Source organism: Erinaceus europaeus, chromosome 7, assembly GCF_950295315.1.
Source record: "Erinaceus europaeus chromosome 7, mEriEur2.1, whole genome shotgun sequence".
Taxonomy (NCBI): domain Eukaryota; kingdom Metazoa; phylum Chordata; class Mammalia; order Eulipotyphla; family Erinaceidae; genus Erinaceus; species Erinaceus europaeus.
In genome coordinates this window covers 76,806,371-76,830,772 of record NC_080168.1, presented here as the reverse complement: position 1 = coordinate 76,830,772, position 24,402 = coordinate 76,806,371, and the positions used below count along the sequence as shown (strand labels likewise).

At 40.1% G+C, this 24,402-nt stretch overlaps 1 protein-coding gene across 2 annotated transcripts in view; it reads right to left on the bottom strand.

Annotated features, from left to right (window-relative positions):
- Positions 1-24,402, bottom strand: part of GPALPP1 (GPALPP motifs containing 1) — a 55,454-nt gene that overhangs the window by 14,979 nt on the left and 16,073 nt on the right. For both annotated transcript variants that reach the window (XM_007526609.3, XM_060194805.1), the window contains exons 4-7: positions 21,073-21,178; positions 16,195-16,326; positions 15,585-15,749; positions 9,350-9,448 (exon numbers count right to left, since the gene is read on the bottom strand). In XM_007526609.3, coding sequence (XP_007526671.1) covers positions 9,350-9,448; positions 15,585-15,749; positions 16,195-16,326; positions 21,073-21,178 — 502 coding nt within the window. The remainder of the gene's footprint in view (positions 1-9,349; positions 9,449-15,584; positions 15,750-16,194; positions 16,327-21,072; positions 21,179-24,402) is intronic.

Here is a 24,402-nt window from a genome sequence, read left to right as displayed (position 1 = left end):
TATTTTACCTTTAATAATGATCTATAGGTTAAGCGCATGTGGCGCAAAGTGCAGGGACAGGCGTAAGGATCCCGGTTCGAGCCCCCGGCTCCCCACCTGCAGGGGAGTCGCTTCACAGGCGGTGAAGCAGGTCTGCAGGTGTCTTTCTCTCCCCCTCTCTGTCTTCCCCTCCTCTCTCCATTTCTCTCTGTCCTATCCAACAACGAATTGTGTCAACAAGGGCAATAATAATAACCACAACGAAGCTACAACCAGGGCAACAAAAGGGGGAAAAAAAAATGGCCTCCAGGAGCGGTGGATTCATGGTGCAGGCACCGAGCCCAGCAATAACCCTGGAGGAGGAAAAAAAAGAAAAAAAATAATGATCTATAAAACTTATAATATGTTTACACTGTTTTGATGAACTGAGATTATGATTTAATACAGAAAGGAAAAAGTACAACCATTTATAGATGTTATCACGTAGATTTAAAAAAACACTTTTCAATTTATGTGAATATTTTTGCTACAGAAAAAGATGGCATCAAATATAATTATAAAAGTCTTTCAAGCATAAAAATGAATTCCATTTGGATGTAACTTGATAGCAGAGAAAAAATTAAATTATGAAGGAAAATTCCAAAATGTTGAGGAAGTGCTTATTCATATATTTTTTAATAGACAGCAACAAATAATTGAATTGCTATGCCATTTAGAAACCATTAAAATGTAAAGCAATATACTAAGCTATAAATCACATCTTTAGTAACTTTTGAAACTCACAAAGAAACATTTTTCTTTTTTTGCCTCCAGTGTTATTGCTGGGGCACAGTATCAGCACCACTGCTCCTGGTGACCTTTTTATTATTATTATTATTATTATTGTTATTGTATAGGACAGAGAGAAATTGAGAGGGGATGGAAAATAGAGAGTGAGAGAGACAGAGAGACACCTGCAGATGTACTTTACTGCTCATGAGGTGACCCCCTGAAGGTGGGGAGCCAGGGGCTCAAACCAGGATCCTTGCACAGGTCCTTACGCTTGGTACTATGTGCACTTAACCCGGTGTGCCACCGCCTGGCCCACATTTTAAATATCAAGTAAATATAAAATATAAACAAAAATTTATATTAAATAATTTTATATAAATATAAATATCATTTAAATATAAAAAGAACCATTTAAAATATCAAGTAAAAAGTGCCTTTTAAGGGGACAGTTGGTGGCACACCTAGCTGAGCAGACCCATTATAGCCTGCAAGGACCCAGGTTCAAGACCCCGGTCCCCACCTGCAGGGGGGAGGCTTCAGGAGCGGTGAAGTAGGGCTATAGGTGTCTCTTACCCCTGTCTATAGCCCCAATCCCTCTCAATTTTTTTCTGTCTCTATCCAATTAAAAAAAAAAAAAAAGGTCACCAGGAGCAATGATTCATCTTTTAAAATGTCCTTTAGGGAATACAAAGCAAAATTACTTGAAGACTAGTTGAGAAGGAATACAGATTCCTGAGTCCCGTCATAGGTAGAGTGAATCAAATTTGCCAACTATGGATTTCAGGAATCCATGTCTTTAAAAACCACTAAGGTTATACAGGTGGAACTATCTGATATGCAACCTTCTGAACAGATCATTCTTTCTCAGTTTGGTATTAACAAAGAGAAAAGAGGATTGTGACAAAGGAGAAGTGGCATAGAATTGATTTTAAAACAATGAGTAATTTCAATAAATTACTCTGGGGAAATAGCACAGTGAAATAGACTTGAATGCTTAAGGCCTCTGAGGTCCCAGCTTCAATTCCCAGTACCACCATTAAAAAATCTAAAAAAACATACAGAACCCCTGGGGCCAGGTGAGGCTCACTCAGTAAAGTGCATATATTACCATAAGCAAGGACTTGGGTTCAAGCCCCTGCTCAGTTCCCACCTGCAGAGGGGAAACTTCAGAAATGGTGGAGCAGTGCTACAGGTATATCTCTTTACCTCTCAGTCTCTATCAATAGTTAATTAATTAATTAAATGACTACTGGAAAAGGTGGAGTCATGTAGGCACTGGGTCCTACTGATAACCCTGGTGTTAAAAAAATTACAAATGAATGTGTAAATGTGAAGAAGTATAAAAACTTGGTCTTTCAGTGGTGTTTCTCTACATTTTTTCTTCCCTCCTTTAATGATTAAGGAAGACAGGTTACCAAAAGGTGAAAGGCAAAGGACTGAACATATAAAAGCTAGAGAAGCAAACCAATGTTTGGAGATAAGGTTGTATGAGACAGAATAAAGTGGAAGGGCCCAGTAGAACATGAGCCTTAACACACATGAGGCGTGGGTTCAAGCCTTAGCACCATATGGGAGCAGCACAACATCTAGGGAAGCTCTATATAAGGAGCAGTGCTGTGGTATCTTTTCTTCAATATTTATAAAAAGGCGGCGAGAGGCGGCTGGGTAGTGGCACACCCAGTAGAGAGCAAACATTACCATGTGCAGGGACCCAGTTCAAGATCTGGATCCCACTTGCAGGGGGGAAGCTCCACAAGAGGTGGAGCAGTGCTGCAGATACCTCTCTTTTACTATTTCTCCCTTCCCTCTCAGTTTATCTCTGTCCTATCAAAATAAAGAAAAAGAATGAAAGAGGGGAAGAGAAGAGAAGAGATAGAGAAGACAAGGGAAGGAAAGGAGAGAGGAGAAGAGAGGAGAGCGGAAGGCAGGGGAGGGCAGGGGAGGAGAGAAGGAAAGAAAAAAAATGGTGTATTGCACCAAAGTAAAGGACTCTGAAGTGGGGGGAGGGTTCAAGTCCTGGAACATGATGTCAGAGGACCTAGAGGGGGTTGAATTGTTATGTGGAAAACTGAGAAATGTTATACATGTACAAACTACTGTATTTTATTGTTGACTGTAAACCATTAATCCCTCTAATAAAATAAAAAGAAAAAAAGGAAAACACAGCCAGCTGCTAGAAGCAATGGATTTCTGCAGGAACTGAAACCTAATGATAATCCTGGCAGGAAGAAAAGAAAAGTCAGCTATAGAATTGAGAATGCATGAGGTGGGGTTGAGTGGTTGAGTGCAAATGTTACAGTGTGCAAGCACCAAGATTCAAACATCTGCTCCCCCACCTGCAGGGGGAAAGCTTCGCAAATAGTGAAGCAGTGATGCAGGTGTATCTGTCTTCCTCACTATCCTCCCCACCCCTCTTTACTTCTCTATCAAATAAATAAATAAATAAATAAATAAATAAATAAATAAATAAGAGAATGCATGAGGTTCACAGTGCCTTAAAAGGGGGGGGGTCTTCATAGAGATCCTAATTCACAGAGTATCACTACTGAGGATACGTAAAAAAAAAAAGAAGAAATAAAGGTGGTAGTCTTCTATTTATGGATCCTTATATTAATAAGTTAACCACTGATAAAGGCAAAGGAATATATTATACATTAAGGCACTGGGTTATTATAATCAATTCAAGAGCTCAAATTTGTTATAATAAAACAAACTATACTACCAGTGGTTTCAAGAGCACTACTATCCATCTGTTCTACTATAATTTTCACATTGGGATGCACATGAACAAACTAGTACTAGAAGAATATAATGCCTATAAGAAGTAAATCTGGGGAGCTGGGCAGTAGCGCAATGGGTTAAGCGCACATGGCATGAAGCACAAGGACCGGCATAAGGATCCTGGTTCGAGCCCCTGGCTCTGCACCTGCAGGGGGGTCACTTCACAAGCGGTGAAGCAGGTCTGCAGGTGTCTATCTTTCTGTCCTCCTCTCTGTCTTCCAGTCCTCTCTTGACTTCTCTGTGTCCTATACCACAATAGCAACAGGAATGACAACAATAACAACAACAACTAGGATAAAATAAAAAAAAAAAAACAAGGGCAATAAAAGAGGGGAAAATGGTCTCCAGGAGCAGTGGATGTATAGTGCAGGCGCAGAACCCCAACGATAACCCTGGAGACAAAAAAAAAAAAGAAGTAAATCCACTGAGGGCCAGGGAGGTGATTCAGTGGTAGAGCGCATGTTGTCTATACATAAGACCTGGGTTCTCAGCACCACATAAAATGGTGAAGCACTGCTCTTTATTTATTTTAAAAATAAATAAATCCCATGTTCAGCAGAAAAGCAGTTACAGAAGCCAGACCTTCCACCTTCTGCACCCCATAATGACCCTGGGTCCATAATCCCAGAGGGATAAAGAATAGGAAAGCTTTCAAGGGAGGGGATTGGATATGGAGCTCTGGGGGTGGGCTCCATAAGTGTGTGGAAATGTACCCCTCTTATTCTATGCTTTTGTCATGTTGATCCACAACATTGTATGTGGCTGAGAGATAATTCTTGTTTTTCTCTCACTTTTTATAAGTAATTTTTTTTTTCCATCACTAGAGTTTGGTGAAATCACACTCTAGGATAGTTTTTTTTTTTTTTTTTTTTCCAGATAGAGACAAAGAGACAGGGAGCCAGGTGGTGGCACACCTGGTAGAGTACACATGGACCTGGGGTTCAATCGCTTTGTCTCCACCTGCAGGGTGGAAGCTTCATAAACAGTGCTACAGGCTAGTCTCTCTCTCTCCTCTCCCTCTCCCTCTCTCTCTCTCTCTCTCTCTCACACACACACACACACACACACACACACACACACACACACACACGCGCGCTTTGTCTCCACCTGCAGGGTAGAAGCTTCATAAACAGTGCTACAGGCTAGTCTCTCTCTCTCCTCTCTCCTCTCCCTCTCCCTCTCCCTCTCTCTCTCACACACACACACACACACACACACACACACACACACACACACACACACACACACACACACACACACGCTTTGTCTCCACCTGCAGGGTAGAAGCTTCATAAACAGTGCTACAGGCTAGTCTCTCTCTCTCCCCTTCTCTCCCTCCCTCCCTTCCTCTCTTCTCCCTTCTGCCTCCCTCTTCCCTTTCAAATTTTGTCTCTACCCAAAATAAGTTGTAGAAAAAAGGAAAGAGAGATATACACACAGAGAGATCACAGCACTGAAGCTTCATTCAATGTTTTGGGGCCAGGCTTGAACTTAGGTCATGCATATGGCAAAACAGCATACTTTCCAAGTGAGCTATTTTGCCAGTCCATAAATACATCTTAAAAGAAGAAAATGGGAGTCGGCCAGTAGCGCAGCGGGTTAAGCGCACATGGCACCAAGCATAAGGACCGGCATAAGGATCCTGGTTCGAGCCCCTGGCTCCCCACCTGCAGGGGATGTTACTTCACAAGTGGTGAAGCAGGTCCACAGGTGTCTATCTTTCTCTCTCCCTCTCTGTCTTCCCCTCCTCTCTCCATTTCTTTCTGTCCTAACAACAATAAAAAAACAAAAGGGAAATAAAAAAAGAACAAAATGTGTGCGTTTTGTAATAATTTGTAAAACACAGGACAATTTCTTTATATTCGAATGGTGTTGTATTTTTTTATATTTCTTTATTGAGGGATTAATAGTTTGCAGTCAACAGTAAAATACAATAGTTTGCTCCACATAATGATACAACCCCAAGTAGGTCCTCCTCTGCCATCATGTGCCAGGACCTAAACCCTCCCCTCTCCACCACACCAAAGCCTTTTACTTTGGTGCAATACACCAACTCCAGTCCAAGTTCTGTTTAGTGTTTTCCCTTCTGATCTTGTTTTTCACCTTCTGTCTATGGGTGAGATCATTCCATATTCTTTCTTCTGTTTCTGACTTACCTCACTTAACATGATTCCTTCAAGCTCTATCCAAGATGGAGTGAAGAAGGTGAATTTACCCTTTTTAAATAGCTGAGTAGTATTCCATTGTGTTTATAAACCACAACTTGCTCAGCCACTCATCTGTTGCTGGACACCTGGGTTGCTTCCAGGTTTTGGCTATTACAAAGTGTACTGCTAAGAACATATGTGTACACAGATCTTTTTGGTTGGGTATGTTGGGTTCCTTAGGATATATCCCCAGGAGAGGAATTGCAGGATCATAGGGTAGGTCCATTTCTAGCCTTCTGAGAGTACTCCAGACAGCTCTCCACAGGGATTGGACCAATTCACATGGAATGGTATTTTAGCAGCTTTCATTTTTGCCAGGGAGGAGGCTCAGTAGGTAAAGCACATTTTCTTTCTTTCTTTTTTTTTTTTTTTTTTTTGCCTCCAGGGTTATTGCTGGGGCTCAGTGCCTGCACCATGAATACATTGCTCCTGGAGGCCATTTCCCCCCCCCTCCTTTTGTTGCCCTTGTTGTGGTTATTATTGTTGTTGTCATTCGTTGTTGGATAGGACAGAGAGAACTGGAGAGAGGAGGGGAAGACAGAGAGGGGGAGAGAAAGACAGATACCTGCAGACCTGCTTCACCGCCTGTGAAGTAGGTGGGGAGCCAGGGGCTTGAACCCGGATCCTTACGCCTGTCCTTGTGCTCTGCGCCACGTGCGTTTAACCCGCTGCAGTACTGCCCAACTCCCTAAAGCACATTTTCTATACATGTATGAGATTGTGGGTTAGATGTCCAGCACTGCATGGGAGCATGACCCTGGGGGAAGCTCCATGAAGGGTGAAGCAGTGCTATGCCATCTCTCCCTTTCTATCTCTTACTGAGATAAAAAGAGTTAAAAAAAAAAAGTCAGGCTGGGAGAATTGCACATGTGGCCTAGTGCCTTATGGGATACTAAAAAGAGCAATGACATTTTGGAAAAATAAACAAACAAACAACAAAACTCAGCTTATTAATTTCTAGCTCTTTCTTTTGTGTGTGTGTGTGTGAGAGAGAGAGAGTTTGTGAGTGTGTGTGTGTGTGTGTGTGTCTTGTTATTGTTACAGTTGCTGGTGCTACTGCAGCAAGGACTCAATCACTCTGGGGCAACTTTTTTAGACAGAAAGAGACAGAGACAGAGGGGAGAGAAGGAAAGATACCACTGCATCAATGTTTTCCCAGGTATGGTGGGCGCCTGGCTTGAATTTGGTACAATCCTACATGACAGCTATTCTTTTCTTTTTTTTTTTTTTTTTTAATTTTTTATTTAAGAAAGGATTAGTGAACAAAAGCATAAGGTAGGAGGGGTACAACTCCACACAATTCCCACCACCCAATCCCCATAACCCACCCTCTCCCATGACAGCTATTCTTTTCTATATAATTCATTACAGTTACAAATTTTGCTTTTAAGAAATACTTTATATTGGATCTCACACATTTTTATATGCTGGATTGGTATTGTCATTCAGTTATTCAGTTCTAGGTATTTTCTTTTTTTGCCTCCAGGCTTAGTGCTGGGGCTCAGTGTCTATACTACAAATCCACCGCTCCTGAGGCAATTTTTTTTTTCCATTTTTACCAGATAGGACAAAAAGAAGTTGAGATGGGAGGGGAAGAGAGAGAGGAGGAGAGAAATACAGAGACCTGCTTTACCACTTTTAAAGCATCAACTCCTGCAGGTGGGAAGGGGACTAGAACAGGGATCCTTGAGCGAGACCTTGAGCTTGGTACTATGTGCGCTTAATCCTGTTTGCCACTACCCAGCCCTCAGTTCTAGGTACTTTCTAACTTTCGTTATTACATTTTCACTGGTGCAAAGCTTAATTTTTTCTAATTTCTAGTTGTGTTGGGCTTTTAAATTATTTTTACCTTAAAGTTCTTATAATCAGAGAATATGGTCTGAACGACAATGTTTTTTCTTTGAGTGTATGTGTGTGTTTTATTATTTTTTTTCTTTCCTTTTTAAAAAATCTTTAAATTAATTAATTTCCTTCTTGTTGACCTTGTTTTTATCGCTGTTGTAGTTATTGTTGTTGTTACTGATGTCGTCATTGTTGGATAGGACAGAGAGAAATGGAGAGGAGGGGAAGACACAGAGAGGCGGAGAGAAAGATATAGACACCTGCAGACCTGCTTAACCACTTGTGAAGCGACTCCCCTGCAGGTGGGAAGCCGGGGCTCAAACCGATTTCCTTATGCCAGTTCTACGCTTTGCGCCATGTGCGCTTAACCCGCTGCACTACCACCCGACTCCCTTTTTTATTTTTCATATATTTGATAAGACAGAGAGAAACTGAGAAGGAAGGAGGAGATAGAGAGGGAGAGTGACAGAGAAGATACCTGGCAGGAGGAGTCTGGAGCTTGAACCTAGGTCCTTGCACAAGGTAATGTATGTGCTCAAATCAAGAGTGCCACTGCCTGCCATTACAGTGGTTTTTCCAGTTTGTTGAGATTAGATTTTTGAACTGGTTGGCTTCATCAATATTTCATATGGATTGAGTTTTTGGTCAATTTAAACATGTTTTATGTATGAAGCCAGGAGCAGCAATAATGCATCAGACTTACATGCTTGAAAGTCCCTGATCAATTCATGTATCAAAGCCGAGCAGTGTTTTTTGAGTTGGAATACTTACTAGTGTTGTTTGAGAGTAAGAAAATAGAACAAAATAATACATCAGATTTAGTTTACAAATTTAAATGGAATGTACTGTATAAATGTTTCTTCCAGATTTAAATCTTTTTTAATCTCAAACATTCCAAATCTGATTATAATTTTAAAGATATCTAGGAGTTGGTAGGGCTTCTGTTTTTTTGATAATGCTCAATTAACCAATTTCTAGGAATTATATTTCTGATGTAAAAATTAAGTAAAACAAAAACTGAAGACAAAACATAAACTGCGTTTAAAAATCCTACACGGGGGGGGGGGGGTAGCACAGCAGATTAAGCATACATGGCGCAAAGCTTAATGACTGGCTCAAAGATCCCGGCTCGAGCCCACAGCTCCCCATTTGTGTGTGTGTGTGTGTGTGTGTGTGTGTGTGTGTGTGTGTGTGTGTGTGACTTCACAAGCAGTGAAGCAAGTCTGCAGGTGTCTGTCTTTCTCTCCCCCTGTCTTCCTGTCCTCTCTCAATTTCTCTCTGTCCTATCCAACAACAAGAGTAATAACAACAACAATAAACAAGGGCAACAAAAGGAAAAAAATAGCCTCCAGGAGTAGTGGATTTGTAGTGCAGGCACTGAGCCCCAGCCATAATCCTGGAGGAAAAAGAAAAAAAAAAAAATCCTACACAGAATGGTTTTAAATTAAAAAATAAACATAACAGAGCTTTGTTACTTTTCAAGACAGATTCTTTTTTTTAAAGTATGGGACAAAAATAAAGGTATAGGAAAGAGGGAGAGAGAAATAAATAGAAAAATAAAACTGGGAGGTGATTAAGACCTTACCTAGGAAGGTGCTAGCTTGCTATGTGTATAACCTAGGTTTCATCCAAACCCCCACTGCATTGGCAGAAGCTTCCATTCTATAATGCTCTTTTTCTCTACTTAAAAACAAACAACAAATAAAAACTGACCCCAAAAAATGAAGCCCCAGAAAAAAATTATATCAAACTTTTGTCATATTACTTACATTATATGAGGATACCTGCTCAGCCAATCTCTTATCTCTTCCAGATAATACATGTTCTTCATTCGTCTTATTGAATGACTTCCTTGCTTCCTGTGCTTCCTGAGAAATAGATTAAAAAAAAAATACTGAATTGTATAATTAAGTAAAGACAAAACAAAACAACAACAGGAATAAATAGCATTACTTTTACTAAAAAAAAAAAAAAAAAAAACCAGGAAGTCCCAACGATCTGGGAGATCATTAGCAGCATTTTTTTTTTCTTTTAAATGGAAGAAATGAGAGAAAAAGAGACCAGAAAACATTCACCATTTCTTTTGTGATGTTCTATATACATTGCCTCATTGCTTTTATGTGGTCTCAGAGATCAGACCCAGGGCCTCAAGCACACAAGGCATGTGACTTTACCACTAAGTCAGCCACCTTCCTAGAAATCATTAGTACTTTTTGTTAGTTGATCACTATGTACTTTAAGCAAATAATACAGGGAAGGGGGAGAGAGAATAATAACTATGCAAAGATTTTCATTGCTGAGGCTCCACAGTGCCAGGGTCAGTCCCCAGAACTACCATAAACTAGAATTGAGCAGTACTCTGGTACTAGAAATAATTCAATAAATAAAATCACAAGCAAATAATTCAGAAATGGTTTAGAGAACTGAATGGTATCACTTTAACAAACTGTCTCCCATTCTCATCCACTTTTTTTTTTTTTTTTGCCTTCAGGGTTATCACTGGGGCTCGGTGCTAGCACCACATATCTACTGCTCCTGCTGGCCAGCTTTTCCATTTTTGTTGTTGTTGGATAGGACAGAGAGAAACTAAGAGAGGAGGGGAAGACAGAGAGGGAGAAAGATAAGACACCTACAGACCTGCTTCACGACTTGTGAAGTGATCCCCTGCAGGTGCAGAGCCAAAGGCTCGAACTGGGATCCTTGCACCAATCCTTGAGCTTCACACTATGTGTGCTTAAACCAGTGTACTACTGCCCAGTCCCCTTTCATCCACCTTTTTAAAAAAAAAAAAAAAAAAAACTTAAAAAAATTATTTATTCCCTTTTGTTGCCCTTGTTTCATTGTTGTAGTTATTATTGTTGGTATTGATGTCATTGTTTTTGGATAGAACAGAAAGAAATGGAGAGAGGAGGGGAAGACAGAGAGGGGGAGAGAAAGATAGACAGCTGCAGACCTGCTTCACCAATTGTGAAGCGACTTCCTTGCAGGTGGGGAGCCAGGGGCTTGAACCAGGATCTTCATGCCGGTCCTTGCGTTTTGGTCCACCTGTGCTTAACCCACTGCGCTACTGCTCGATTCCCCCCTCTCATCCACTTCTTATGTAAACAGCTCCTTAACTACAAAAACACATCAACGAAAGAATATATTTGATGCTGATACCTATCTTATGAATAACATGCATTCAAAAATTAGGAACTAAATGTAAAATAAGGTTTTTATTAAGAGATCAAAATTTAATTTAATTTTACTTTTAATAATTACATATCAAAATGTATATTTACATTGCTTGGATGAACTGAAATTTTGACTTCATTCAGAAAGAATAAAGTAAAAATATTTAAAGACACTGAGAGGGCCAGGCTTTTGTGCAACTGGTTAAGTGCAGTTACCATATGCAAGGACCTAGTTTCAAGCTCCCACTACCACCTGCAGAGAGGAAGCTTTGCAAAGGGGTAAAGCAGGTCTGCAGGTGTTTCTCTCTCTTCTTCACCTCCCCCCCTTACAATTTTTCTCTGTCCTATCAAATAAAACTGAAAGAAAAAAGGAAAAAAATGGCAGCCGTAGGGATTCTTAATGCCAGCACTGAGACCCAGCTAACCCGGGTAGCAATAATTTTTTTGAAAGCTTTCAAAACAAGACAGATTTTGGGGAACTTTCCACTAGATATATACTCTTTCTGACTTTCCTGAAAAACAAACATACATACACACAGGGAAGGAAAAAAAAAACTAACAACTCAAATCAACTAACTGGAATACATCACTTATTTTCAAACTCGGGTAATGTGAAAGAAATGTAGGGTACAGGGAGCTGGGCGGTAGTGCAGTGGGTTAAGCGCAGGTGGCGCAAAGTGCAGGAACCGGCGTAAAGATCCCGGTTCGAGCCCCCAGTTCCCCAACTGCAGAAGAGTCACTTCACAAGCAGTGAAGCAGGTCTGCAGGTGTCTTTCTCTCCCCCTCTCGTTTTCACTTGACTATAATAGATAGATTAGCAGATAAATCTTTACAGGAACTACTGGCAATAGCGGAGAAAGTCTTTAACAACTGAGAGACCCCTGAAGAACGCCAATTACAGACAATGACAGCAGCTAGCAAGCAACAGACTCGCAACCTCACTAAGGTATTGTTGGCAGCTACCGCAGAAGGCCCTCAATGGAAAGGCCAAGAGGCCTATTCCCCCAAGGGTTTGAAAAGAGCAGAGGTGCATACGGGAAAGGAGAAAAGAAACTAGAAGTAAATAAGAGGGTTGTAGACATACATCCTACAGTACCCAACCCCTACACACTCCTTAGTTCCTTAGATCCTGACCGAATATGGTACTCAGTCCTGGACCTAAAAGATGCCTTCTTTAGCCTCCCCTTAGCACCAAAGGCCCAGCCAGTATTTGCCTTTGAGTGGCAAGACCCTGAAGCAGGATTCAGCGAACAGCTGACTTGGACCCGGCTACCAAAGGGATTCAAAAACTCTTCCACCATCTTTGATGAGGCGCTGCGCCAGGACCTGAGTGAGTACCAGCAGGCACACCCTGAGATTTCCTTCTTACAGTATGTTGATGATATCCTGGTGGCGGCCAGAACAATGGAAGACTGCCGTAACAGTACTGAAGATCTCCTTTGAGTCTTGGGAGATCTAGGATACCAAACCTCTGCAAAGAAGGCTCAGCTGTGCCAGGAGAGGGTGACCTACCAGGGATACGTCCTCAGCAATGGGCAAAGATGGTTGTCTGAACCAAGAAAAGAGACTATACTTAAGATACCTACTCCCACAACCTGACAGATGCTAAGAGAATTTTTGGGGTCGGTGGGATTTTGCCGGCTGTGGATCACCAGTTTTGCTGAAATAGCAAAACCCCTTTATGAGGTGACCTGAGAAAGGCAGCCTTTTAAATGGACTGAGGCTCACAAAAGTGTCTTCAAACAACTAAAGTATGCCCTGTTGTCGGCTCTGGCCTTGGGACTGCCTGATGTGACTAAATCCTTTCACTTTTTCATAGATGAAAAGCAAGGGATAGCAAAAGGGGTCTTAACACAAACAGTAGGTTCCTGGACGCGGCCGGTAGCTTATCTTAAAAAAGCTAGACTCAGTGGTGGCCGGATGGCCACCGTGCCTCCACATCATAGCTGCTACAGCTATGTTGACAAAGGATGCTCAGAAGTTGAATCTTGGTCAGAAATTGACTGTGACTACTCCTCATGCTGTAGATGGACTCCTCCGACAACCTCCTGACAGGTGGATCAGCAATGCCCGGTTAACTCATTATCAAAGCTTGTTGCTAAACCCACCCGTCATTCAGTTCTCATCCAGAGCATCCTTGAACCCAGTTACCTTGCTCCCTGACCCCAAATTAGACGCTCCCTTACATGACTGCTCTGAAATTCTGAGCTACACATCCAGCCTCCGGGAAGGACCAACCTTTAAAAGGAACAGAAGTGAACTGGTATACTGACGGGAGCAGCTTCATCAGAGATGGGGTAAGGTATGCTGGGGCCGTGGTAACTATTGAACATGAGATTGTGTGGGTAGCCGCCCAGCCCGCAGGGACTTCGGCCCCAAAAGCTGAATTAATTGCCCTCACAAAAGCCCTCAACCTAGGAAAAGGGAAAAGACTTAACATCTACACTGATAGCCACTATGCTTTTGCCACAGTCCACATCCACAGGGCTATATATTGAGAAAGTGGACTGCTCACAGCAGAAGGTAAAGCTATCAAAAACCAACAAGAAATATTAGACCTGTTAGAGGCTATCTGGATGCCAGATGAGGTGGCCATAATACACTGCCCTGGACACCAAAAAGAAGAAAGTCCTGTGGCACGGGGCAACCGCCTAGCAGATACCACAGCCAGACAAGTCACATTAGAAAGAATTGATGAATTAGATCTTTGTCTGCCAAACCCTGGAGAGTCCATCCTGCCTGATAAGCTGGAATATACACCAGATGATGAGCTCCAGACAAAAAAGTTACCTCTCACTGACAAGCGTGGTAACTGGTGGGTAACAGCTGATGGTAAACTCATCTTACCCCAAGCCGTGTCCAAACACCTGCTACAGCATATACACAGAACCAACCACCTGAGGCGAAGAAAAATGGCCGAACTTTTGCAAGAAGCCAGCCTGAGAATCCACAACAAGAGCCAACTGATTAAGGAAACAGTTGCAGAATGCAAAGCCTGAAGACTTGCAAATGCTAGCAACCAGTCTAGAACTTCCAGGGTGCGTGAGAAAGGAACCAGACCAGGTGCCTACTGGGAGATAGACTTCACTGAGGTAAAACTGGGAAAATATGGGTATAAATATATGTTAGTGTTTGTAGATACCTTTTCAGAATGGACTGAAGCATTCCCTACTAAGAGAGAGATGGCCCAGACTAGTGAAGAAACTACTCGAGGAGATTTTTCCCAGGTTTGGTATGCCCATTCAACTGGACTCAGATAATTGTCCAGTCTTCGCTTCCCAGGTAACCCTGAACTAGGTAGGTGTCCTTGGGGCAAAATGGAAATTACATTGCACCTATAGGCCCCAAAGCTCAGGACAGGTAGAAAGGATGAATAGAGCTCTAAAAGAGACCTAAACAAAATTAATTATAAAGACTGGCGTAGACTGGGAAACTCTCCTTCCCTTTGCCCTTTATAGAGTAAGAAATACCCCCTATAGTGCAAAGCTGACCCCATTCGAGATCATGTTCAGTTGTGCCCCTCCCATAATCCCAGCCTTGAGATCAGACTTGCTCGTTGATATTAATGCTTGCCTCTTTGCAAACAATAGCTCGAGTCCAAAAGCGTGTGTGGCTGAGACTGAGAACAATATATGAAGCTGCACCTCTGCCAGACCCTCATCCCTTCCAGCCCGGAGACTGGGTCTTGTTAAGATGCCACCAAAAAGAGACACTCGAGCCCCGGTGGAAAAGACCATATACTGTCATCCTAGCCACCCCTACGGCCTTGAAGGTGGACGGTATCAGCCCGTGGATCCACCACTCCCATGTCTGTGCAGCAGAGACGGGAAAGTTCAAGACCAGATGGTGACTCAAGTCTGTCCCCAAACACCCGCTTAAGCTCTGGTTGCTTTGTTCGTGACTCTGCCCACTCTTTCTCTCCTGGTGACTCTAATCTTCGTTCCTGCTACTACTACTCATCACATCCCATTGAACCTCACCTGGATACCGGGACAGTAGTCAGAAACAGAGATTGGCCCAAGATTGGGCCGTAGAAGTTACAAAAGACAAGGGAGGAATGTGGAAGTTAGAGACCGTTAAACTAAAACCAACTGTTCCTTGTTACAGCTGTTAAACTGAAACCAACTGTTACTTGTTAAGAGATTATTACACTGAAACCAACTATTACTTGTTAGAGACTGTTAAACTGAAACCAACGGTTCCTTGTTAGAGACTGTTAAACTGAAACCTTGTTCCGTGTACTATAAAAAGCAGAGATGAAGAATGTTGTGGGAGTCATTGCAGACTCTCCCTTTGTGTGGAAAGGTGTCGGTGGCCCAAGATTAAGCTTGCTAATAAAGGCTTTTGCTATTGCATGTAATTCTGGTCTTCCTTGTGTGGGATCAGGACTCGAATTTCTGGGCACAACACTACAGACCTGCTTCACCACTTGTGAAGTGATGCACCTGCAGGTGGGGAGCCAGGGGCTCAAACTGGGATCCTTGAGTTGGTCCTTGTGCCACTGCCCCTTCCCTAAATTATTTATTTTTATATGAAAGCTTCACAAATTTTCATATAATCTTTGTTCAGAAGCCATGCTAATATCTGCATTGTTCCAATTTTAGTAGTTGTGCTGTCAAAATGAGCATGGATTTCTTCAAGTTTTAAATGGACATTTTATGTAGAAGTAATAAGTAACCAGTATCACTTTTCTTCCTTAAAACTTTACTTCTAGGGGACACGTGAAGAATCATAAAGATAAAGCAGTACTTTAAAATAGCTGTGCCTTATAGCTCTACAAATAGAGCCAACACTGAGAGAAAAGGATGAAAAGACCATCAAAGTTTCTCACCTTAGCTTTTCTTTCCCTGTCAGCTGGGGTATCTGTCCAGATTGATCGATCTGCAGATTTGTCATCTGCTCTTCTCTTAAAAGCTCTGGGCCCAAGACCAAAGTCTTTCATTTCTGGAGGAAGCTCAGTCATCCACGATTCCCTTGTAATTGGTTTATTTGAATCCTTTAAGAGATTTAAAAAGTTGAAGAAGAAAAAAAAAGGTGCCTGGAAAGTATAAAATACTAAGTGACTCGTTTTCTTAACAGACTTTAAAGCTAATTAACAGACTCAAGTAGAAAGTTCCACAACATACACTATAAATACTTCCATCTAATTTACTGTTCTGGTTCTGTTATCTTTTGTTTTACAAAACTTCTCAAATAGGTAAATTTGCCAACCTTTACCATTATAGTTTTAGAACTGTGCAGCTCCTAAATTTTCATATACACATAGAAGATAGATATATATGACAGTCATACATATGTGAAAGATATATATATGTGTGTGCATATATATGTGTATGTATATATATATATATATATATATATATATATATATATATATATATATATTAGATTTTAAATATAGTTAAACTATTTCCCAGAGTAAAGTATATTTGAAAACTTACATCATTTCCTTTAGTCAGTTTTTCTTTCATTCTCTGGGCCCGTTTTTCAAACTCTGTTGTTACACTATAGTTAACTGGTCCCTTTGCAGGCATGGGTCCAACAATGTCTTCATCTTCACTGCCATCTGTCCCCTTTTGAAACAAGAATCTACCTTTAAACTAAGGACTACAGGTAATATAAATAATCTTAAATACCAAATTTTAACTGAAACTTGTTACCTAGACAGAAAACAAACAAACAACAAAATGAACATTGTGTTACTGACTAATCACTGAGTAGTAAGCACTTTTCCTTGTACTCCTCGAGTACACAATGCAGAGATGTCAAATTCATGGCAGGTGAATGTTCCACTTCTCCTATGTCCAAGGCAGAACTAAATTATTTTACTTCTCTGCCTGACAGACATTTATAGGATACAGCCTCATAATTCCCAATGATCTAAATTGGTATGATATATAACACAACATTCTAGAGTTAGGGAGGTGGTTTAGAATTAAAACACATGTGCTATATGCATGAGATCCTATGTTTGATTTATGATACTATATATGATGGAGTGGTGCTCTGGTCTATCATAAAAAATTAACATTTCCTTTTCTTTTCTTTTTAAACCAGAGCACTGATCAGATCTGGCTTACAGTGATGCTGGGGACTAAACTTGAAACCTTTTGGCACCCTGGGCATGAAAGACTTGATGCATAGCGCTTATACTTTTTCCTCAGTCCAAATATATTAACTTTTAAAAAGTATAATGGTCTAGGTAGTCACTATTAACTGGTCTTAAGTGATAAGTTGGAATCATTTAAATTCCTGGTATAGAAAAAAAAATCATGGGGTTGTGTGGCGCACCTGGCTGAACACGTTACAATGTGTAAGAACCCAGGTTCAAGCCCTCAGTCCCCACCTGTAGGAGGAAAGCTTCATGAGTGGTAAAGCAGGTCTGCAGGTGTCTCTCTGTCTCTCTCCCTCTCAATATCCTCCTTCCTCTTGATTTCTGGCTGCCCTATCAAATAAAGATAATTAAAAAAAAGAAAAGAAAAAAGTCTTTGGAATAAGAGGAGCAGGGTGGTGGGCACACGCAGCAGAGCACACACATTACCATATGCAAAGACCTGGGTTCAAGGCCCCAGTACCCATGTATGAGGGGGAGGGAGCTTGATAAATCAGTGGAGGAGTACTGCCAGAGTAAGATACACACACAAGTAGGGCAATCCTTTCAAAAACCATTTTATTTACTTATTTATTTATTGAGTAGACAGAGAGAGAACCAGAGCATCCATCACTCTGGCGCATGAAATGCTGGAGATTGAATTTAAAACTTTATGCTTTACTTTAACACTTTATACTGGGCTGTACCAGTAAAGCATTCTTACAAAATGAACCAGTTTTTTTTTTTTTTTATTCAAATAGAAATAGAAATTCTATGTAGTACTTTCAAGCACTGACCCTGATGAGTCAATCTGGTTCCCAACGTCTCTCACTTACCTCAATGATAAAATAGCATTCTAATTGTAGACTGGGTTCTTAATATATCATTTTGATGATAGTTTTTCATGTAAGACTATGGTAGATGCTATATATGCTAGGTTTTAAAAGCAGTCCTTGTCCTCAAGAAGATGATCAGTTATGAAAAACAACATGGGGGAGTCGGGCGGTAGCACACATGGTACAAAGTGCAAGGACCGGCATAAGGATCCCAGTTCAAACCCCGGCTCCACACCTGCAGGGGAGTCACTTCACAAGCAGTGAAACAGGTCTGCAGGTGTCTATCTTTCTCTCCCCCCTCTCTCTCTGTCCTATCTAACAACAACAACATCAGTAATAACAATAATAACTACAACAATAAAACAAGGGCAACAAAAGGGAATAAATATAAACAAAATTTAAAAAAGAGAAAAAGGAAAAACAACATGTCTATCCTTTAGCTCTGACAGGCAGATTCTCTTCTAACTTTTTTCATTATACCAGGATCAAGAGTTCTTTCTGTGTTGTTCAGATTTTAATGCTAAGTTTTCCGTCATTTCTTTTCTGAAGGCTTACAGCAAAAATTGGCACAAATAACTAGATAAATTATATATTAACATGTGGCACACTCTAAATACAGTGCCTCATTTATTCCTCATAATATAACTGTAAAATATCATCATAAAATGTTTTCTTCTGAGGAAACCTAGGTTTTGAGAAGAGTATTAACAGGGATAAATAACTTGTTCAGGGTTGTAAAAATAGCATCTGAGACTCAAATATTCTAAAATCAAGACTTTTTTCCCCCACTTATACTACAGTAGGCCCTCTTATTTTCTATGTTTCAATTATTAGTGATTTTAAATGTTTAGTTTCTTCTATAAAAGTACTTGTCTTTTATATCAAACATATTTAATGTATAAACACAACCTCATACAAACATACTTTGTGACATAAAATGAATAAAGAGCTTTTATAAGAAACAAGACATAAATGCAGTATTAAAATCTAACAGATGATAAACTAATTCACTTTTTAAATTTTTTAAAAAATATTTATTTATTTTCCCTTTTGTTGCCTTTGTTGTTTTATTGCTGTAGTTATTGATGTCATTGTTGTTGGATAGGACACAGAGAAATGCAGAGAGGTAGGGAAGACAGAAAGGGGGAGAGAAAGAAAGACACCTGCAGACCTGCTTCAGGGCTTGTGAAGTGACTCCCCTGCAGGTGGGGAGCCAGGGGCTCGAACTGGGATCCTTGGTCCTTGCATTTTGCGCCTGACTCCCACTAATTCACTTTAATAAAAGGTGAAAAATTGTCTTAAAAGAGTTTCAACATGTATGGGTGTGATGAGAGTGATTTTTTTAAAGAAATGAGCATTGCTTAGGATGCTGGGAGAAAATAAATACATGTTTAGAGAGAGAGAAACAAACAGAAAATTAGATGCAACACACTAAATTGAAAAACTGAGGGGGCCAGGCAGTGATGTACCTGGTAGAGCACATGTGTTACTATGCAAAACAAAAAAACAGGTTCATCTCCCAAGTCTCCACCTATGGGGGAAGCTTTACAAGTGGTGAAGCAGTGCTGTAGGTGTCTCTCTCATTCCCTCTCAATACCCCCATCACTATTAATTCTCTATTTAACTATAAAAAAGGCGGGATGGAGGGAGTGGGGGGCTGGGAAAGTAGGAAGAGAATGCTACTGGGAACTGTGGATCAGTCTGTAGGCATCACAGCAATAACCCCAGAGGAAAACAACAACAACAATACCCCAACAAATCCAACCTAGGTATTAAGTAAGTATGGTCTCTCTTGGATGAATCATTTATTTATAGTGGTGGGTGTATGGTGTAATAATTCAGTTTACTTTTTTAATAATTCAGTTTTTTAAAGAGGTGTAAAAAAACATTCCTGAGGGGTCTGGGAAGTGGCATATCCGGTTGACCACAGACATTATGCACAAGGACCTCAGTCCCCACTTATATGGAGGAAATCTGACAACTGGTGAAGCAGTGCTTTTAGTCTCTCCTATCTCCTTCTCCCTTTTCAATTTGTCTCTTTAAAAATTTTTTTTACAAAATTTAAAGCATTCCTGAAACATCAGAAATGATATAAACTAATATTACATTAACAAAATAAAATTGTTTTAAGAATTATTTTATGAGTTGCTTTATCTAGAAATACAAGAGCAATTATGTGCCCTACTGCTTTATAGTTTGGGCTACTGATTTAGTTTCAAGACCTTAACTTGCTCTTTTTTTATTTTTAATTTTATTTATTTTATTTTTTAATATCTTATTTATTCCCTTTTGTTGCCCTTGTTGTTTTATTATTGTAGTTATTATTGTTGTTGTTATTGATGTCACTGTTGTTGGATAGGACAGAGAGAAATGGAGAGAGAAGGGGAAGACAGAGAGGGGGAGAAAAAGAGAGGCATCTGCAGACCTGCTTCACTACTTGTGAAGTGACTCCCCTGCAGGTGGGGACACAGGGGCTCGAAGCGGGATCCTTTCACCTGTCCTTGCACTTTGTGCCACCTGCGCTTAACCCGCTGCGCTACCACCTGACTCCCTTATTTTTTTTAGAGAGATGCAGAGAGAGACACACAGAGAGAGAAACACCAAAGCACTACTCAGCTCTGGTTTATGGTGGTGCGAGGGACTGAACCTGGGATTTAGGAGCCTGAGGCATGAGAGTCTGTTTGCATAACCATTTTGCTGTCTCCCATCCCTCAACTTACTCTTTTTTTTAAATTTATTTAATTTTTATTTTGTATTTATTTTCCCTTCTGTTGCTCTTGTTGTTTAACATTGTTGTAGTTATTGATGTCATTGTTGTTGGATAGGACAGAGAGAAATGGAGAGAGGAGGGGAAGACAGAGGGGGGAGAGACAGACACCTGCAGACCTGCTTCACCGCCTGTGAAGCGACTCCCCTGTAGGTGGGGAGCCGGGGGCTTGAATCAGGATCCATCCTCAACTTACTCTTAATGTTAGTTTATGTTGCAACCTTAAATTAATCTGAATGAGGTTAAGCGCATGTGGCCGAAGCACAAGGACTAGTGTAAGGATCCTGGTTCCAGCCCCTGGTTCCCCACCTGCTGGGGAGTTGCTTCTCAGGTGGTGAAGCAGGTCTGCAGGTGTCTTTCTCTCCCCACTTCTCTGCAGGTGTCTTCCCCCTCCTCTCTGCATATCTCTCTGTCCTATCCAATAATGACGACATCAACAACAACAATAAAAACAACAAAATAAAAAACAAAAGGGAAAATAAATATATTTAAAAATTTTTTTTAAAAATTAATCTGAATGAAACTGAATTTTTCATCACCTTTGAGTCAAATGACTTCTTGTTTTAATACATAAAGTTTTGAACTTGTTATTACAACTTATTTTTTAATAAAAAAATTGTCAAACCTCAGAGTTGAAATATGATGATACTGTTCCTGGATCATCTTTGCCTTTGTCACTTTTCTGTGTAGATTTAATAAATCCAGGTGGTAATGCAGGACCTATTATAGGCCTGAAAAATATAATGTGCCATTATTATTTTCCCCAACTTTAAGAAACAGTTTTCAGAATAAATGCTCGTAAGAAAATAAAAGACAGATAATAAATGCTGAAAATAAGGATTTAACTGAACATATTCATTTTACCATACAGCCTATTTTCTACTATGTATGTAAAAATACCTGATTTTTTTTTTGTTTTGTTTGGACCCCTTTTTTTCCTTTACTGGGGGATTAATATTTTTGCAGTTGACAGTAAATACAATAGTCTGTACATTCATAACATTTCTCAGTTTTCCACATAACAATTCAACCCCCACTAGGTCCTCTGCCATCATGTTTCATGACCTGAACTCTCAATTTTTAGATTTTTATGCCATATTGGCACATGTACTAACTTTTGTTGACATGCATACACTGTACATAACCTGAGAATTCAATTTATGTTTAGTAGTTCCAACAGTTACAGTATATGGTATACAGATAATATGTTTACGTGTACTGCATAGTATAATATCCTTAACATATTATTCAGTAGAAAGTGAGTATCAAAGTTGAAAACCAGAATACAAAATAGAAAACAAATCTTCAAAGGTTTAGTTCATAAGGAATTTCATTTTTTGACATTATCATTTCTTTATCAAAATATTTTTTAAAATTTATTTTTGGATAGAGACAGAGAAAAATTGGGAGATAAGGGAAAATAGAAAGGGAAAGAGACAGAGACAGCTGCAGCACTGCTTCACCACTCATGAAGCTTTGCCCCTGCAGATGGGGTACAGGGGTTTGAGCCCAGGTCTTTGTGCACTGCAATGTGCACTGCATTTAACCAGATGCACCACCATCTGGCCCCTTCACATTATCATTTCCATTCAGCATAGTTCTTTCAGAAAAAAGGTATCTGCCAATGATATAAACAAAAATGCTGGTTTATTATATAATCATTGAATAACAAGTACAAAGTTAAAGCATAAAATTTAGGTATTTGGGGGCCAGGCGGCAGCACACCCAGTTAACTGCATATAATATGAAGCACAAGGATCAGGGTTCGAGTCTCCAGTTCCCCATATGCAGGGGAGAAGCTTCACAAATGGTGAAGCAGGTTTGCAATATCTGTCTCCTTCTCTATCTCCCCCGCTCTCAGTATCTCTCTGTCATATCCAATAAGATGGGAAAAATGGTCACTAGGAGCAGCAGATTCGTAGTGCCAGCATAAAACCAGAGGTTAAAAAATCTGAAAATCGGGGGTCAGGCAGTAGCACAGTGGGATAAGCGCACATGGTGCAAAGCGCAAGGACCAGATTAAGTATCCCAGTTCGAGCCCCCAGCCCTCCATCTGCAGGGAAGTCACTTCACAGGCGGTGAAGCAGGTCTGCAGCTGTCTGTCTTTCTCTCCCCCTCTGTTTTCCCCATCTCTCTGTCCTATCCAACAACGAACGACATCAACAATAACAATAACAACAACAAGGCTACAACAAGGGCAACAAAAGTGGGGAAAAAACGGCCTCCAGGAACAGTGTATTCATGGTACAGGCACTGAGCCCCAGCAATAACCCTAGAGACCAAAAAAAAAAAAAAAAAAAAAAACACCAAAAACTGAACATCGAGAGTTCAGGTCCTGAAACATTATGGCAGAGGACCTAGTGGGGGTTGAATTGTTATGTGGAAAACTGAGAAATGTTATGCATGTACAAACTATTGTATTTATTGTCAACTGTAAAAAACTAATCCCCCCAATAAAGAAAAAAAGGGGGGGACAAAAATCTAAAAGTTGTTTTCATTAATCATCGAATATGTAGCCAGTTAATTTCATACCTACAGAAAAAAGAAAAACGGTGCTGTGCCAACCTCTCTGTTTCCTGGCTTGTTAAATTACTCCATTTTCTGGAAGAGCAAAATAATGCCAAGGGATGAAATAAACAAGGAAATGGCAAAACTGGAATTTGAAGCCTGCTCTACTTGATTCCAAAGTTCATTTTCTTTCAAGCTGCTCTAATACCACATTCTGAGGGAACTGACATCAGTATAAAAGAGAGAATTACTTAAACTTCAGATCCTAAATTAGAAAAATCTTTATGCTGTTTAGGAAAAAAATATATATCCTTATTCTCTCCCACACTTTTTCCTTTCATACCAACATTTTTGCAAAGATGTCACACTGCGCCAGTATTACCAATCCAGATGGCAATGAAGTTCTAAGCTGAATATGCCAGGCTGTTCTATATTCAATTAAACAGAGCCTCACAAACGTCCTGGCAGAGGAAAAAAAAAAAAAAGTGCTGAGTGTTGGTCCTAGCATCTAATAATCTAGTTTTGGCTTATCAAATCTGAACAAATTTGAATATGAAAAAAGTCTGGCATTATTAGGAAGATCAAATTATTATTGCTAAGTTTTAAGAAAGTACTTTACAGGTTCTTTTTTCTTTTATTCTGAGTACAATTTTTAGGAGCTCTAAAAATGCAACTATACCTTAACAACCTAGTAAAAGGGAATTTGTACTGCTACTTAAAATGTTAAAATAGGGAGTCAAGCAGTAGCAGAGTAGGTTAAGTGCTCGTGGCAGGAAGTGCAAGGACCAGCATAACAATCCCCATTTGAGCGCCAGGCGCCCCAACTGAAGCAGGTCTACAGGTGTCTTTCTTTCTCTCCCCCTCTGTCCTCCCCTCCTCCATTTCTCTCTGTTCTATCCAACAATAACGACATCAATAACAACAACAATAAAAAACAAGGGCAACAAGAGGAAAAATAAATCTATTTTTCTTTAAATCTTAAAATATAGTGAAGGGAGATTACTGTGGCATGTTATGGCTGTATAAAAGTTTCTGACTCCAGTATATGTCCTATATATATTTCACATACATATTCTATTACTGCCAATATGCATTTATAATTTTTTTTTAAAAACTTCTATAATTTTTAATATACATATCAGCGGTCAGCAATCTTTTTTTTAAACTTCTTTATTGGGAAATTAATGTTTTACAGTTGATAGTAAATACAATAGTTTGTACATGCATAACATTTCCCAGTTTTCCATACAACAATATAATCCCCACTAGGTCCTCTATCGTCCTTTTGGGACCTGTATTCTCCCCCCCACCGAGCCCAGAGTCTTTTACTTTGGTGCAATACACCAATTCAAGTTCAGGTTCTGCTTGTGCTTTCTCTTCTGATCTTGTTTGTCAACTTCTGTCTGAGAGTGAGATCATCCCATATTTAGTTTCTGACTTCTTTCAT